Below are 16,289 nucleotides of genomic sequence, written 5' to 3' on the forward strand. Positions count from 1 at the left end.
TGGTGGCGCACATCCTTGGCTGCAAGACCTAAGCCAAATGGAAACTATCCACTGTAGGCAGGGAGAGAGTACTCATGGAATTTTACACTGCAGACACCAGCTTTGGTCCACAGTCAACGGCCCGTAATGGAACATACAAACCATAGTGGTGGTTTCTCCATGTTAATCTAAAAAAAGTGTCTAGATACAACAGAGCAGCAAAGACACTTGAAAACAAGGCATATTTTGTGGGTATTTACTAACAATGAAGTCAGCAAATCACTCTCAGTTTGATGAACAAGACAATGGAGGTAATTCCTTATTTATAAATGTGTTTTCATTCTTTGTGACAGATAAGCATATCTCCCATCTTTGCACATTATTCTTTTCTTGCACAATTTCATAAGAACATTTGCAGGAGTGGAAATTATGTCATACTTTGACCTTTGTGTAACAAACTATTATTATGTAATAGAACCAAGAGTCGCCCATTGCATTAGTTGGATTAACCAAATCCTAGCCTCTCTTCCCTGTTCATTTTTCTTCTTCATTCATTCAAGAAGTGAATTAAGTAATTAGGAGTGGGGATTGGGCCAGCCTGACCTACACAAACCTGATCAGCCTTGGCCAGAAGCCAGTATAGCCTAAACCAAAACTAACTAGCTAAATTTGATCAACTTACTGGATTTGGGAGCAAGGCCAGCCCATAACTCCCCAAGGAAACATGACCTACGCTGTGCTTTGCATTTGTGAGAGTGACATGCATGAGTAGGGGCAGGAACCAGGTTGGGCTATCTCAGGCTGGGCAAAGGGCCTAAATACAACCGGTTTTCCCACTCCACAATACTAACATCCTTTGTATCTCTCACTTGATAAACACCAAATGGAAGATTGGGAGATCAACCATGCAAAAATCATAGCATGGTTTATGAATAACGTTAAACTTAAGGTATGTGCAAATATTGCAAAATTCCGCCGAGCAAATGAAACTTGGTTTTTTATGAAGGGTATGTATACCCAAAAGGATCTTACAAGAGCTTACTTTTTGCAAGAAAAAGTGAGAACCACAAAACAAGGCGACATGAGCATATAAGACTACTATAGTGCTCTAAATCCTTTGTGGGATGAATTGGCTCTTTTAGAGCCTAAATGGGTGGCTACGGAGGATGTGGTACTAAGACAAAAGCAAATTGAACAAGATAGATTGTTTCAATTTTTATTTGGGCTTCGTCCCAAATTTGAACAAGTTAGATCCTCACTCCTCCATAAATCTATGTTTCCTCCTTTAGAGAAGGCTATTGCCGAAATCACTCAAGAAGAGACTAGGCATAGCATGAGTAAAAGCATAGATGAAGTTTTTGCCGTATCTAAACCCGGCAATCATGTTAAAACATACAAGCCACCTCATTTTGGTAAGCAAGGGAGTGGTGGAAGAAAAATGATTATATGTCATCATTGTTATGAGCCGGGACATATTAAACCCGTTTGCCCAAAGCTAAATGGGACATTCAAGCCAAAGGTGGCTTCCGTTGAGGAATCCTCCACCAAAGAAGATGAAGGCAAAAACGGGGATCTCAAGGATACTCTTGGTCAAATTTTCATGGCTCTCCAACAAATTCTAAAGGCCACTTCTTCCACCTCAGGTGCCGTCATTGCTTCATCATCACCTCCCAGTACATACTCTTGGATCTTAGATTCTGGAGCCTCTTTTCACATGACTCCTCATGAAAATGCATTAATCAACGTTAGCACCAATTCAAAAATATCTTGTGTCTCTACGACCAATGAAACTTTTCTCAAAATAAATGGTATTGGAACTCTTGATTCTAAAAATATTCAAAATTTCCTTGTTCCAAAAGTAAGAATAGTTCCTAAACTAAATCTTAACCTTTTTTCCGTTTCTCAAATTGCCGACCATGGATGTGAAATATCTTTCTCTTCTCAAGGGTGCTTTGTGCAGGATCTCCGGTCTGGGAAGCGGATTGGGCAAGGCCATAGGAAGAGAGATCTTTATTTTATGGATCACTTAACGCTCCATAATATCTCTTTTTGTACTTATGTCTAAGATAAAAATATTGAAACTTAGCATAAAAGGCTTGGACATCCAAGTTACTCTAAAATGTATCTTTTTCCTTTTGGAAACAAGTTTTGTAAAGAAAAAGATATCAATTGCAAATATTGCATTTTTGAAAAAATGAAGTCTATTCATTTTCCTATAAGAACCTTTATATCAACAAGACCTTTTGAATTGGTGCATTCTGATGTATGGGGACCATCTCCGGTTCTATCTAAAGGTGGTTATTCATATTATGTTACCTTTATTGATGATTATACTAGATATGTATGGATCTATTTTCTTAACCTTAAATCGGAAGTTTTTAACTTTTTCAAAGAATTTTATGCAAAAGTTCAAAATCAATTTCAAAACCGCATATCCATTCTTATATCCGATTCGGGTGGAGAATACTTATCAAATGAGTTTCAATCATATTTAAAACAACATTGCATTTGTCATAAAAAATCATGCCCAAGAATTCCTCAACAAAACAGTCTAGCGGAAAGAAAACATAGACATATTTTAGAAACTACTAGATCATTAGTCATTTCTAAAAATATTCCTAAAAATTTTTGGGCCGAAGCCGTGTTAACCTCCACCTATTTAATCAATAGAATGTCATCTTCAAAATTGAACAATATCTCTCCTTATGAAAAGCTTTTTAATATAACACCAAATTACAATCGTCTTCGGATTTTTTGGTGTAAATGCTTTGTTCTTTTGCATAAAAGAGATAAATTATCACCAAAAGCAATTGAATACGTGTTTTTAGGATATGGTGAAAATCAAAAGGGTTATAGATGCTTTGACTATAAAAACAATAAGTTATTTGTCTCCAAAGATGTGCCTTTTTTAGAAGATGAAAATGGTTTTGAAATATTGGAAAAACCAAATGAAATTAATTATATGTTCATCAATGATCTTTTAGAAGATTCAAATAATGACTCTTTAAGTCATCAGAATTTTTAGAAAATACTCATAATAATGATTCTCATGATATTGAGGTATCACCAACTAATAGTGACAATCTCCAAGTATACACTCGGCGTGAGCAAGCGCAACCTATTAGTGCTTTAGAAAAAATCTTGCGACTTAATGAACCTCTAGAAGAAACCTTCCTTAGGCGATCTTCTAGAGAATCAATTCCACCTAATAGGTTTGTCTCTTATGAAACTCTCTCACCTAACTATAGAGCTTGTCTAATAACCTTGCATTCTTACTATGAACCTTTTCATTATAATCAAGCAAAAAATATTCCTCATTGGGTTGAAGCAATGAAAGTTGAACTAGATGTTTTAAATAAGGCTAAAACTTGGGAAATAGTTCAACTTCCTCCAAATAAAAAAGCTATAGGATGTCGGTGGGTTTACAAAGTCAAGACAAAAAGTGATGGTTTCCTAAAACGATATAAAGCTAGATTAGTTGCTAAGGGATACTCACAAGAATATGGCATTGATTATGAGGAGACTTTTGCCCCCGTGGCTCGCATGACAAGTGTTAAAACTTTAATTGCTATAGCATCATCTAAGAAATGGCATATATTTCAATTAGATGTTAAAAATGCCTTTCTTAATGGTCAATTGAAAGAAGAAGTATATATGGACCCTCCGCCGAGAATTAATGTTAACCAAGGTCAAACTCTTCGATTATTGAAAGCTTTATATGGCCTTAAACAAGCCCCTAAGGCTTGGTATGATAGATTTAGTGCTATCATGTTACAATTGGGATTTCGTTCATATTATATTGACACTGCTCTTTTTGTTAAACGTGCAGGTAGCAGTATTATCATCCTTCTGCTTTATGTTAATGATATGATCATCACTGACAATGATGAAAGTGGTATTCTTAATGTTAAAAATATGTTAAAACATAATTTTGATATGTCTGATTTGGGTTTTCTCAGGTATTTTCTTGGTATATAAGTAGCGTACTCTCCTCGAGGGTATATTTTGTCACAGATGAAGCTTGCTGCAGACATATGTTCCAAATCTAGGATTTCAGATGACAAAAAGGTGGAGACTCCCGAGGTTATCAATGCTAAACTGCGATTGGAGGATGGAGTTCTGCTAGATGATTCTACGCCCTACAGGCAACTCATTGGCTCCCTCACCTATCTAACTATCACCAGGCCTGATATCGCTCATGTTGTGCACTCTGCAAGCCAATTTCAGCATGCCCCTACAACTGTGCATATGAGTGTTGTGCTTCGGATCATTCGCTACATAAAAAATACTTTAACTAAAGGGCTATTCCTATCCTCACTCTCTTTCTTAAATTTACTTACTTATACTGATGTTGACTGGGGAGGAAACCCAAATGATCGAGTCTCAACTACTGGCTTTTGTGTTTTTTTAGGAGATTCGCTAATTGCTTGGAGATGCAAAAAACATCAGAAAGTATCGTTGTCTTCCACTGAAGCTGAGTACAGAGCAATGGCAACTACTACGATGGAACTTGTGTGGCTTCGAAGTCTTCTTCAAGATATGGGAGTCGAAATTACCGGTGCTTCGAAGCTTTGTTGTGACAACAAAAGTACGATCTATATTGCCAGCAACCACACCTTTCATGAGAGGACTAAACATATTAAAATGGACCGTCACTATGTTCGGGATGAATATCTTCGTGGGATAGTTACACTGTCATACGTCACTTCGGAATATCAGCTTGCAGATTTCTTTACCAAAGCACTTCCTGCTCCTCGCTTCTTATTTCTCCTTGGCAAACTTTCGGTCATCTCCCCGTAAAGTTTGAGGGGGGGTGTTAAAACATATGTAATAATACATCTATATATATAGATGTATTCATCTATATTCACCATAATACCCGATAGGGGTATTATGGTCTTTTCATAAGTACCCGATAGGGGTACTTGTTTTATTTCTTTTTATTTTCCTGTTTTTTATTTTTGTTTTTTTGTTTTTTTATCTTTGTTTGAGATACTAAAGGGGCCCCACAATGGAGTCGTTGGGGCCCCCAACGGTCACAATTGTGACCGTTGGGGGCTCCCAACGACTCTATTGGGAGCCCCCTTTAGTCTCCCTTTGCTTATAAATAGGGGGAACCCCTTGTATCTTGGCATTGCTTTTTGAGAGCTCCTCTCCAATAAAATGAGTATTTATTTTATGTGTGTAGCCTTGTAGTAAGGCCTTTCGTATATCCCTTAGTGGATTTCCTCTCTTATGCTTGTTTCCTTTGTCCGGTGTTGGACATAGAGAATGCATTTGCATTCTTGAATTCTTCCGCATACTTCATTACAGTATACATGTCCCCTTTATGCTGATCCTGCAAATGCACTCATACACAAATGTCACGTTGTGCAATAGCAGTGAACCAATTATGTACGTGTCCTACATGTCTACGCTCTTACTGTAGCTAATTGGTTGGGATGATCCTAAAGGGACACCCCTAACTTTCAAAGTAATTGGCTTAGGGAGAGACTTTCCTTAGACCACCAACCAAAGACAAAGAAGCTTCCAACAAATGATTCATAGCACTCGTGCATATCAAGTACCTATTCGCCATTACTACCACAATTAATATACAACTGCCTACACACCCTCTATGTCACGTCCCTAGGAGTGTTTCTCATACATGCATCCTTGTAGCAGGAGCAAACTCAAAGGGTTGAGGAACCTGCTGTCCTCCCTTAGTTTCCCATGTTGACCACATGTTTCCTACACATTTCTGACCTACTCACCTCCAATGATGTTTGAGATGCCATTGGCACATCCTAGCAAGCCTTGTACCTTAATTGCTGTCCAACACCACCATATACCACACGCCATCTTTGTGCTACAGTGCAATGTTAGGCCGCCAAAAGTGTTGTTGCGGATATTCGCATGCCACCACCACAAATTGCTAGTGTTACACAACCGGCACCACAAGGTAGCCATTCTAACCACACATTTTCCATGCAATGGCACATCCTTTCAACACAAATTCAGGAGCCAACTGTAATGAAACAAGAAAAAGAACAAGAGACTTCCAATTATGGGCTTACAAGAAAACAATATCAAAGAGCACAAAGACCACTTATGGGTCAATCACATAAATACATGCACATAGGCCACTTAGGGGCCAAGAACACAATAAAAATATAGAATTTTGTATATCCAAAATCCTTGAAAAAGCATTAACATTACATGAGGGGAGATACCCCTATTTATACACAACAAGGCCCTTGAGAGCCATTGGGACACTCCCCAATGGCTAGAAATAGAGCCGTTGGGGAGGTCCCAGTGACTCTATGGGCTGATTACAAATATGCCTTCAACTTTGAGTAAAATACCTAGTCTATAAAAATGAAAATAAAAAGGCTGATGACCTATTACAAAGCTAATGAAAATACTCCTTTTTGGTATTTACCTATTACAATGATATAATATATATATACACATTATATATATATATATGCATATCGTAACACCCCCCTCAAAGTCACAGTGCCACAACCGAGAGTTTGACAAGAAGAAATTGAAATCTTAGTGACAGAAGTGCTTGGGTGAAGAAGTCCGCTAATTGATACTCGGATGACACATATGACAAAGTAATGCTCTTCTTCAATAATTCTTAGACATAATGACAGTCCATTTTAATGTGTTTAGTCCGCTCATAAAATGTGTGATGGCCGATGATGTAATTTGCACTTTTGTTGTCACAACATAATCTTGAGGATTCTGTTACGTGAACTCACAAGTCTTCTAATAAATGTTTCAGCCATATCAACTCAGAAGTAGTGGTTGTCATAGCTTGGTACTCTACTTCTGTGGAAGACAAGGACACCTTTTATTGTTTCTTATATTTTCATAAAAATCAACGAATTTCTTATGAAAACACAAAAACCCGTAGTTGAGGGACGATCATTAACATCTCCTCCCCAACCAAAGTTTGAATATGTAATAACTTCTAACGGATAAGAAGATGACAAAAATAAACCATAACTAATAGTATTTCTGATAATCATCATTGCAACACTCATATGTACTGTAATAGGAGCATGCTAAAATTGACAAGCATAGTGAATAGCATATGCAATATTCGGACGAGTAATAGAGAGATAAGATAAAGATTCAATCATCTGTCTGTAAGAAGTTGGAACCTTTAGAGGTTCTCCATCATCCTTCTTCATCTTGACATTTATGACCTCTAGAGTATCAACTTATTTTTCATCAGAAAGCCCTGATCGTTTTATGATCTTTGTTACATACTTAGTCTATGACAAATAATAACCACGAGGTAAGTAAGCCACCTCAATTCCAAGAAAATATCAGAAAAATCAAAGATTTGTCATATCAAAGTGAGCCTTGAGAACATCTTTGATATGACTAACTCCCTACTTATCACCTCCTATGATAATCATGACATCAACATAGAGAATTAATATTATCATGCCTGCATTACAAGACTTAACAAATAATGCAATGTCAGTATAACAAGATTTAAAGTTAAGTTGTGTTATCACACTACTGAATTGATCATACCATTTTAGATCGTACAAAGCCTTGCGTAACCGAAAAACTTTTTCATGTGCCAACCCTAATCATAGTGGGGGTTTCATGTAAGCTTGTTCATTAAGATTACCATTCAAAAAAATATTTTTAATGACCATTTGAAAGATGTGTCATTTTTTAATTGAGGCCATAAAAACAAAAATTGTAACAATGGTCATTCGAGCAACTATTGCAAATGTTTCATCATAGTCTATTTTGTACTCTTAACTATATCATTTGGCTGCAAGTCTAGCTTTATATCTCTTCAATATCTCATCCCTTTTGGTGTTAATTTTATAAATCTATCTATACCTTATGATTTTTTTTCTTTGGGTAAAGTTTGAATTTCTCAAGTTTTTGCCTTTTCTAAAGCTTCTAATTCATTATTCAAGGCTCTAATCTATTCTTAATGATTCTTAACATCAGATGATAGTTCTACATATAAGTGGATGGTCACTAGACATGCTCTATACTTGGGTTCAAAAGAGTCATATGACACAAATCTACTTGGAGTTTTGGAAATCCTCATGGATTTTCCAATTCTAGATGAATCTATGTCTTGATTTTGGGAATATCTTTCTAAGGCACATAGAGGATGATCTTCGGTATGCCGAGTATAAGTTTTAACTTCATTATGTGAATGATCTATGTCATTGAGATCTTCATTCTCATTCTCATGTGCATCATAAGTGTCCTCATTGTCAATCTCATGCAGATCATGAATGTCATTACTATCATAATCAACAACTTTATCATGTTGATTGGCAAGATAAAAAAGAAAAGAATAATCATAATGTTTTTGGGTTTTATCTTTATCAAACTCATTTTCGTTTCCAAGGAACGTGACATTTTTTGAAACATGTAGCTTGTCCTTTCTAATTTCATAACATCTATATCTTTTTTGGGCATATCTCAAGAAAACACAAGGAATACCTTTAGCGGAAAGTTTATCATTCTCATTGGTAAGGACAAAGCATTTACAGCCAAAAACTCTTAACCCTTTATAATTGGGAAGAGTTTTAAATCATTTTTCAATAGAAAAAAAATCAATAGTATTTGAAGGCATTCTATTTATTAAATAGACCACCGAAATAGTGGCTTCAGCACCAAAATCTTTTAGGAACATTTCTTGATACAAGAAGTGTTCTAGTAGTCTCAACAATATGTCTATGTTATTAAGATATATATATTTTTTGTATATATATAATATTGTATATGTATACATATTATATATGTATTTATATATATTATATATTGGTATAAATATATGTATATATATACTTGTGTATATATATATATTATATACTTTATAGTTAAGTCAACCTTGGTTGACTTGGACTAGTTGTTGGACTGCTGGTCCAACGGCTAGAAATCTAGCTTTTCTCTCCTTTAATCTCTCTTCTCCCTTTTTTCTTTATATATATGGGTGGGTGGGTGGGTGGGTGGGTGTCTTTGAAACTTAGAGCACAAAACAAGTATTAATGTTTGCAAGAAAAATGAGGTAACAAGACAAGAAGGATATGTCACGAATATAAAGAATATGGGAAAACAATAAGAAGAAATAACAAGACAAGAAGAGAATGATAAGAAAGAAGGAAGAAAGATGAAGAAAGGAAGAAGGAAGGAGAGAAAGGAGGAAAGAGTAAGAAACTTAGCAACCAAGACTTGACCCACGTGAATTTTCTCCTTGGGAACAGTGTCCTGCTATACAAGAAGAAGAAGAAGAAGAGGAAACAAGAAACAAAAAGGGAAAATCTGAATCGGTCGTTACCCTATCTCATGGGTCGTCCCTCCTTATATATTAAGAATTATGTACTGTTACAAAAATACCCCTTGGAACAAATACATAATACAATTGGGTATAATATGAAACCATGACAAAGATAACCCTTACATACATATACATCTTCTAACAGGAAAGTCTCCAGTCTTAATTCATTATTAGTTCTTGTCATTTACGGTCTTATCATTCTTGGCTCTTGTCTTTACTCTACATGCCTATGTTTATTGGAAATGTCTCGGCTATAAGACTTTAGCAAAGGTTCACTTTGCAAGAGTCTTCCCTAGGATGGTTATCTGTCAAAAATTCCTGGATTTGATTCCACTTTCTTGGTTTTCCCTTCGGAAAGAGAGGTTAATACGCCTTCGGCAAAAAACAAAGAGATCTTCTAGTATTTCAGAGCAGGCTATCATGGAATATATCCATGTATCATGTAGTCAAGAAAGGCTACTTTATACATTAAAAAGTTTTCTCCTATAATCTGTTACTCAAGTAGCTTAGAGAATTAAGAGAAATATTAGAAATCAAATTAGCACAAATCCCAAACAAGAACCTGACAAATTCTTTTGATGTAACCTTGCATAAATGACATATGAGAAGAGGATGATGTGGTTGTAACCAGAATTCATTTTCTTCCTCTTCTCTTTTGGAGCAATCATACTGTTCTCCATGCTCTTCAACTTAGGCACTGTTCTCCATACTCTTCAACTTAGACAGACTGGTCTGTGGTTTGTCAAAAGTGAAAACATATGCACGGTGCTAAAATTTCTAACCTAAAGCAACTATTTCAGTTATATGTCAAAGGAACTCAGTGTGTGTTTGAATCCCTCATATCCAAGGGAGATCTTTGGATGTCTCACCACAACCCCCTCCCAAATGCAGAACCACCACCACCCCTCCCTCCCTCCCTCCCAGACAAGAGATCCTCAGATCTCTCTGTCTTTCCCTTTGTACGAGGGATCCCAGGTCCAAGGATATCAGATCCGACATTTGAGTCCCCCAGTTCATAGTCTGGGGACCAGACCACGTCAACAAGCCCATGCCATCTCAAATCCTCAAATATGAGATCCATGGGATACAAACGTCCCCTCTAGAACAAGATTGACATATTGGAAATGATTTCTGATGTGGTCTCATAGACTGTGTAGTGTACCCACAAGGGTGACTGTTTTATATTTCTACAAGAAGTTCAAGACTCGTGCAAACGATGTGTTCTGTTGATAGTTACTTCGTGCATGCAGGTTTATGCACTGATATATGCAATAAAAATTATCCCAAAAAATATCAAATTCCTGTAAGGCCATCAATTACAATATGCCATTAAACAGGGGGAAAACTTACTTCAACATTATCTCCATATAGATTAATCTGGTGATTCTCATTGTTGAAAACTTGAGCTGGGTAGTTATTTCGAGCATTGCAAGCCATATCATCTGCCAGCATAAGTATTATCCTCTCATCAGGTATTCCTAATCGCTTTACTGTCCTGGGAAAGACACAAGCAACACAACTAAAAATGTATAGAATAGATAAACTGATATGCGAACTGAATACACAGATACACCAGCTCACCTGTACAAGGAAAGAGTGTTGGCCATGTGACGATAGTTAAACCTAGAGAAAACCAGAACCATCTTAGCTATCATAGATTTTCAACAATAGCAATTATCTATTGCAGAACTGACTTGTGCAACAAAAATGGTAAAAAAAAGAGAATTACCTCAAAGGATAATATGAAAATGAAGGTTAAAATAATGCTTTCAATTAATTACTACATGTCCCACTGAATGCTGGACTTATTTCACTTTTCGTAAGTTCAGTTATACAAGGAAAAGTGCTCTCAGCTGTCACCATTCACAAATCACAACCCTAACTGATCTCTTACAGTTATTATACAGACCAATGACAGCATTCACAATCTTAACCAAACTCTTGCTGTTATCATGCAAACAAATGACAGCATTCACAATCCTAACTGAACTCTTATCCTGTTATTATATAAACCAAGTTTGCTTTATTAATGTCTCTTTAATAGCTGATATTCTTCTTTTCACAAGTAAATCACAACATAAATGGAAGTTACTCATAGTATTAAAATAACACATATGGAAAGACTCAAGCTAATGATTTTTTGTTGAGTAAAAGGGAGAAATCTGACAAATTTTGAAGCCGAATCAAAGGACCATACTTCGAAACAGAAAACATTCCACCAATACAGAAATACTAAAGAATCTGGACTCCATAGAGAGTAGAAGAAAAAGTCACATGTAAGGACTAATCTTATAAACTAGGAACATGTCCAGTTGATACAAACGCTACCAATAAAACACAACCAACAAAATGTGCTACTAGTTCGATGAATTAAAGGAACCGTGCTAACTAATTGACTAAAAGCTTTGTAGTTTCCATTGAACTAGAGAAAAGTGTGAACTTGTGTTCCATTTGAAGGTTCTCAAATTACCTATCAAAACATGAAAATTTTGCTGGTTGCTGGGAGATCTCTCAAATGAATTGTAAAAAGAAACCCATATACATACAACCAAAACTACATGAAATTTCATTTGATCTATAAAGAAAATGGTCTATACCAACATCAAATCCATGACAACAGAAGATAGGGAGGCCACAAGAATGGTCGAACCCCCTTCTTACTCCATCTTCCGATGAAATTCGCACAGATTCTTAAAATTTAAGGAACAACCCATACAAGAACTGAATAAAAAACAAATGGTCATAAGAAAAGAAAATTGAACCTCCCCAGATGCAAAATTGATGAGAAAAAAGAGGTTGGAACGGCACCCATCAACTTTCGATGGCAATCCATTCACGGTCGTAGCGTAGTTCCATAGCATGAAACGGCCTCTAGAGTCGTTCTAATCGTGATTGGGAATCAATTGCATCGTGGGTGCGCCACCCATGTCATTTCCAAACAAATGGAAGAAAATCTAGAGAGAGAGAGAGTACCAGAAACGGGATGTGCAGACCAAGACAGCCCAGTTATTGGTGTGCGCGGAAGAAGATGATGATGGTGGTGGGGGTGGGGGTGATGCATTTGCTCTGAACAAGTCGAGATGAATCGTGATTGCGACCAAGACCAACAAGAGGAATCCTTCCTTCTTCTGGATCGATTCACCCATTCTGTCTCTCTCTGAAAATCCGGAGCGACGGGAGAGCAAACCAAGTATTACAGGGAGAAAGAGTGATATGAGCGCCGTGCTCATGCTATCATTAGTCATTACAAGCTCGGCTATAAAATAATTTTGAGCAACGATTTTTTCAATTAAAAATAAAAAAGATAAATTTTTAATATATGTTTTTTGCTACAATCGATTGTTGCCTGCAATCTAAGTTTGGCTCAATCTAATCACGCAGATGTGTTCAGTAGGATCGATTTATTGACCCTTGAATCATATTTTTTCAACGAAAACATATTTTTTAAGTAAAAAATTTGATGTGTCAAATGTTGATTTTTGCATTATAAAAAAAATTTATACACCCGTTTGACTGACAATCCAAAAGCCATTTCCTAGAGAGCATGTAGATCACATTTATGAGGTTAGATTTACCACACACAAAAAAGCATATTACAACCGATTGAGGCAACTACGGACCCTTTTTTTTTAATTCTAATACATTTCTGGTAACACAAAATTTATGATATTATTCTTTTTTATAAACATTTTCACATTGTCATGCTGCCATGCAGGGGGTGTCAAAGGTCACGTTTGGTTTAGAACTCAGGTGAAACTAGACCCAAACTTGATTTGAGATGATGGTATCGGTCCAGACCAGGGTATAATCGAACCCACCATAAGAGATACCATACCTGGATCCTATAAGGATTGCATGAACCAGACCGGAACCATACCTAGTAAAATAATATTTTTTATCAATTTTACATTGAAAATTTATGGATCTTAATGGGAACTCAGGTCCAGACCGGTTCTGGTATGAAATTTCACAAGTCATACCTGGCTCCATATATTAATCGGATCCTTTGGGTCTGACTCGGACTCTAATCATGTCTTTTTGTTTATTACCAAAGCCTGACTCTATAGGGTTTCGTACGGGTCACACCTGACCCATTGACACCCCCCTACTGCCATGTATACATGACCCGTTATTCATTTTTTATGTTTTTATTAACAGAAAAAAAAAACTTGAAATTTACCTTTGAGCGATCATAGTCACAAAGAAAAATATTTTGAGTATATATTGTACTACCAAAATATTTTGGTAAGTGTTTTATTATGCTCGATACTTGGTGACATTTAGAAGGGACACTTATTTGAATATGTTGTTGAAATGTCATAATCTTATTCTGATATTTTTTAATTTTTTATTAGTTGTAATTTGCTGTTTAATAAGATTACAACCACCCTTTTATAATACTATGCTTTTAAAGTTCTTTTAATTAACATCTCTTAAAAATAAAATTGTGATGAGAAATTGCTTCATCAAACTATTACGATGACACCCACTGTCACGGGCTTAGAAGCAAAGGCCTCTGCGACATAGCTTCGGGTAGTCACAAACACCGAAAGCAGGCTTATTAAGTGCACAAGTAAACCCACAATACAAGTGCAGGAGCGAAAGCAAGAGTATATACACAAGCATAGAGAGAGCAAGGAGGCAAGGATGCATAAAACTTCTTTATAGCAACTTGTAAGCAAAGTACATAAAGAGGGGGAGAGAGGGGCCCAATACATGGGTTTCTTAAACAAAAATGTCATATACAGGCACTGGAGAGTGCCAAAAAGGTGTATATACATCAGAAACAAAAAGGTGAAAACATGGCGGTCTAGAACACGTTTTCCCACCTAAGTTGGCATCGTCCTCGATGCCAATTGTTCATGGTAGTCCACCGCAAGTTGGCGATACTAAAACATGTGGGTAGCTTTCTCTCCAGTGATTTCATATTCTAGTAGACATTTTCATTGCACCAATTACTTCTTGACTTCGCTGAGGTAATTGTTGGAGTGGTTGAGGATGACCTCTGATTCTTTACTTGGGATGATGACTATTGACGATGTGCGCTTCGGAATAGGAGCACATTAAGGCATGCTCTGTTGAGGGTCTCTTTTATCTTCATGAAACGGTTCCAGATTGCACACATGAAAGACTAGATGCACTTGAAAATTCGATGGCAAGTCTAGCTTATATGCCAAGTTCCCAGTGTGCTTGGTGATGGCAAAAGGGTTACCATACTTGCGAATGAGGCCTCGATGGTAGCCCTGAAAGATAGTTGTGTGGTCGGAAAAGTGCTTCGCCAACACCTTATCTCCAACATAAAATTTTGTTGGTTGACGCTTCTTATATGCCCATTTCTTTATGTGCTTGGTCGCCTTGTTCAGCTACGCTATTGTCAACTCTATATGATCTTGCCAGTTCTTACCAAATTGGTATGCATAAGGCAATTTATCACGTTTGCGCACAACAAATAAATGTGAAGTTTGTGGCTATTGTCTTGTTACAACTTCAAATGGACTATGACCAGATGACTCACTCTTTTGAACATTGTAACAGAATTGAGCAGTATCAAGTAAATCAACCCAATCTCTTTGATTGGCACTAACAAAATATCACAGATATTCCTCTAGCATGCTATTGATCTTGTCTGTTTGCCCATAGGTTTGGGAGTAAAAACTTGTACTGAAATACAAGTATGCCCCTATCAAGTGAAATACTTCTCACCAAAATTTGACAGTGAAGCGAGTGTCACAATCGCTGACGATACTCTCAAAGATTCCTCAATACTTAATCATATTCTGCAAGAACAACTTTGCGATATTGGCAGTTGAGCAGGTGGCAGGGGCAGGCGCGAAGATAGCATACTTCAAAAACCTGTCCACAACCACGTAGATTGAACTTTAGCCTTGAGCTTTAGGTAGGCTCACGATGAAGTCCATGGTGATGCACTCCTATGAATGGCTTGGCACTGGTAGAGGCTCCAACGATCCTCCAGGTCTCTGGTTTATGGGCTTGTCTTGTTGGCAGAACAAGCAAGTATGAACATAAGCATCTATATCATCACTCATCTGTGGTTAATAGAATGCACGTTCCAACAATGCCAATGTCCTTTGTTGCCCTGGGTAACCTACTCAAATGGTATCATGGCACTCATATATTAAGCGCCTTTGTAGAGTATTCTGACACAAAATATCCAAACAATCTCCAGTAAAGCAAAGAAAATCGTCCTCCAACCAGAATTTTTGTCTCTCCTTTTACCAATGTGATCAGTTGTTGGGTCATTGGATTATTCCTCAAAGCTTCTCGAACCTGATTGAGAAGATCGCTTGTTGGTTTGCTAATGTTACCTTCTCAAGCGAGCATTGTTGTAAGTTTCGTCTTCCGACTCAAGGCGTCAGCAATATCATTGGTTCAGTCACGCTTGTACCCAAGGACCATATCAAATTCCACTAGAAAATCTTGTCAGCGGGCTTGTCTTGGACTCAGCTTCTTCTAAGTCTAAAAGTAGCTCATCGCAACGGTGTCAATGCGCACAAAGAATTGCGACCCCAAAATATAGTGTCTCTATGTGTGGAGATAATGCACGACTGCTAACATTCCACGTTCATACACAGTATATCGATGTTTGGCGTCATTCAGCTTGCGGCTCTCAAACACAATTAGATGTCCTTCCTATAGCAACACCCCTCCAATTGTGAAGTTAGACATGTTAGTCTGCACTTCAAATGGTTGTTGGTAATCTGACAACCTTAACACAAGCTCTTTTGTCAGGGTGCACTTTAGCTTCTCAAAAGCTTCTTGACATGCATCATACCATAGTCATAACCTATCTTTCTTTAGTAGATCAGAGAGCGGGGCAGCGATCTAAGAATACTCTTTGATGAATCACTGATAGTAATTGGCAAGTTTCGAGAAAGAACATAATTCAGGAACCTTAACAAGCGGCTCCCATGTTTGAATAACTTCAACCTTCTTGTGGTCTATTTTCAATCTACCTCCTCCCATAATATGGCCA

At 37.1% G+C, this 16,289-nt stretch overlaps 1 protein-coding gene across 2 annotated transcripts in view; it reads right to left on the reverse strand.

Annotated features, from left to right (window-relative positions):
- Positions 1 to 12,523, reverse strand: part of LOC149831574 (Peptidase C13 family) — a 78,500-nt gene extending 65,977 nt beyond the window's left edge. Inside the window, exons 1-3 of one of the 2 annotated variants that reach the window (XM_090012127.1) lie at positions 12,269 to 12,523; positions 10,877 to 10,918; positions 10,646 to 10,790 (exon numbers count right to left, since the gene is read on the reverse strand). In XM_090012127.1, the coding sequence (XP_089868253.1) occupies positions 10,646 to 10,790; positions 10,877 to 10,918; positions 12,269 to 12,441 (360 nt within the window). In that variant the 5' untranslated portion in view covers positions 12,442 to 12,523. Of the gene's footprint in view, positions 1 to 10,645; positions 10,815 to 10,876; positions 10,919 to 12,268 lie in introns of both variants that reach the window. The other variant, XM_090012126.1, reaches the window with a different exon arrangement.
- Positions 12,524 to 16,289: the final 3,766 nt, after the last annotated feature.

The sequence above is a fragment of the Nuphar pumila genome, chromosome 7 (genome assembly GCF_984573655.1).
Source record: "Nuphar pumila chromosome 7, dmNupPumi1.hap1.1, whole genome shotgun sequence".
Classification (NCBI taxonomy): domain Eukaryota; kingdom Viridiplantae; phylum Streptophyta; class Magnoliopsida; order Nymphaeales; family Nymphaeaceae; genus Nuphar; species Nuphar pumila.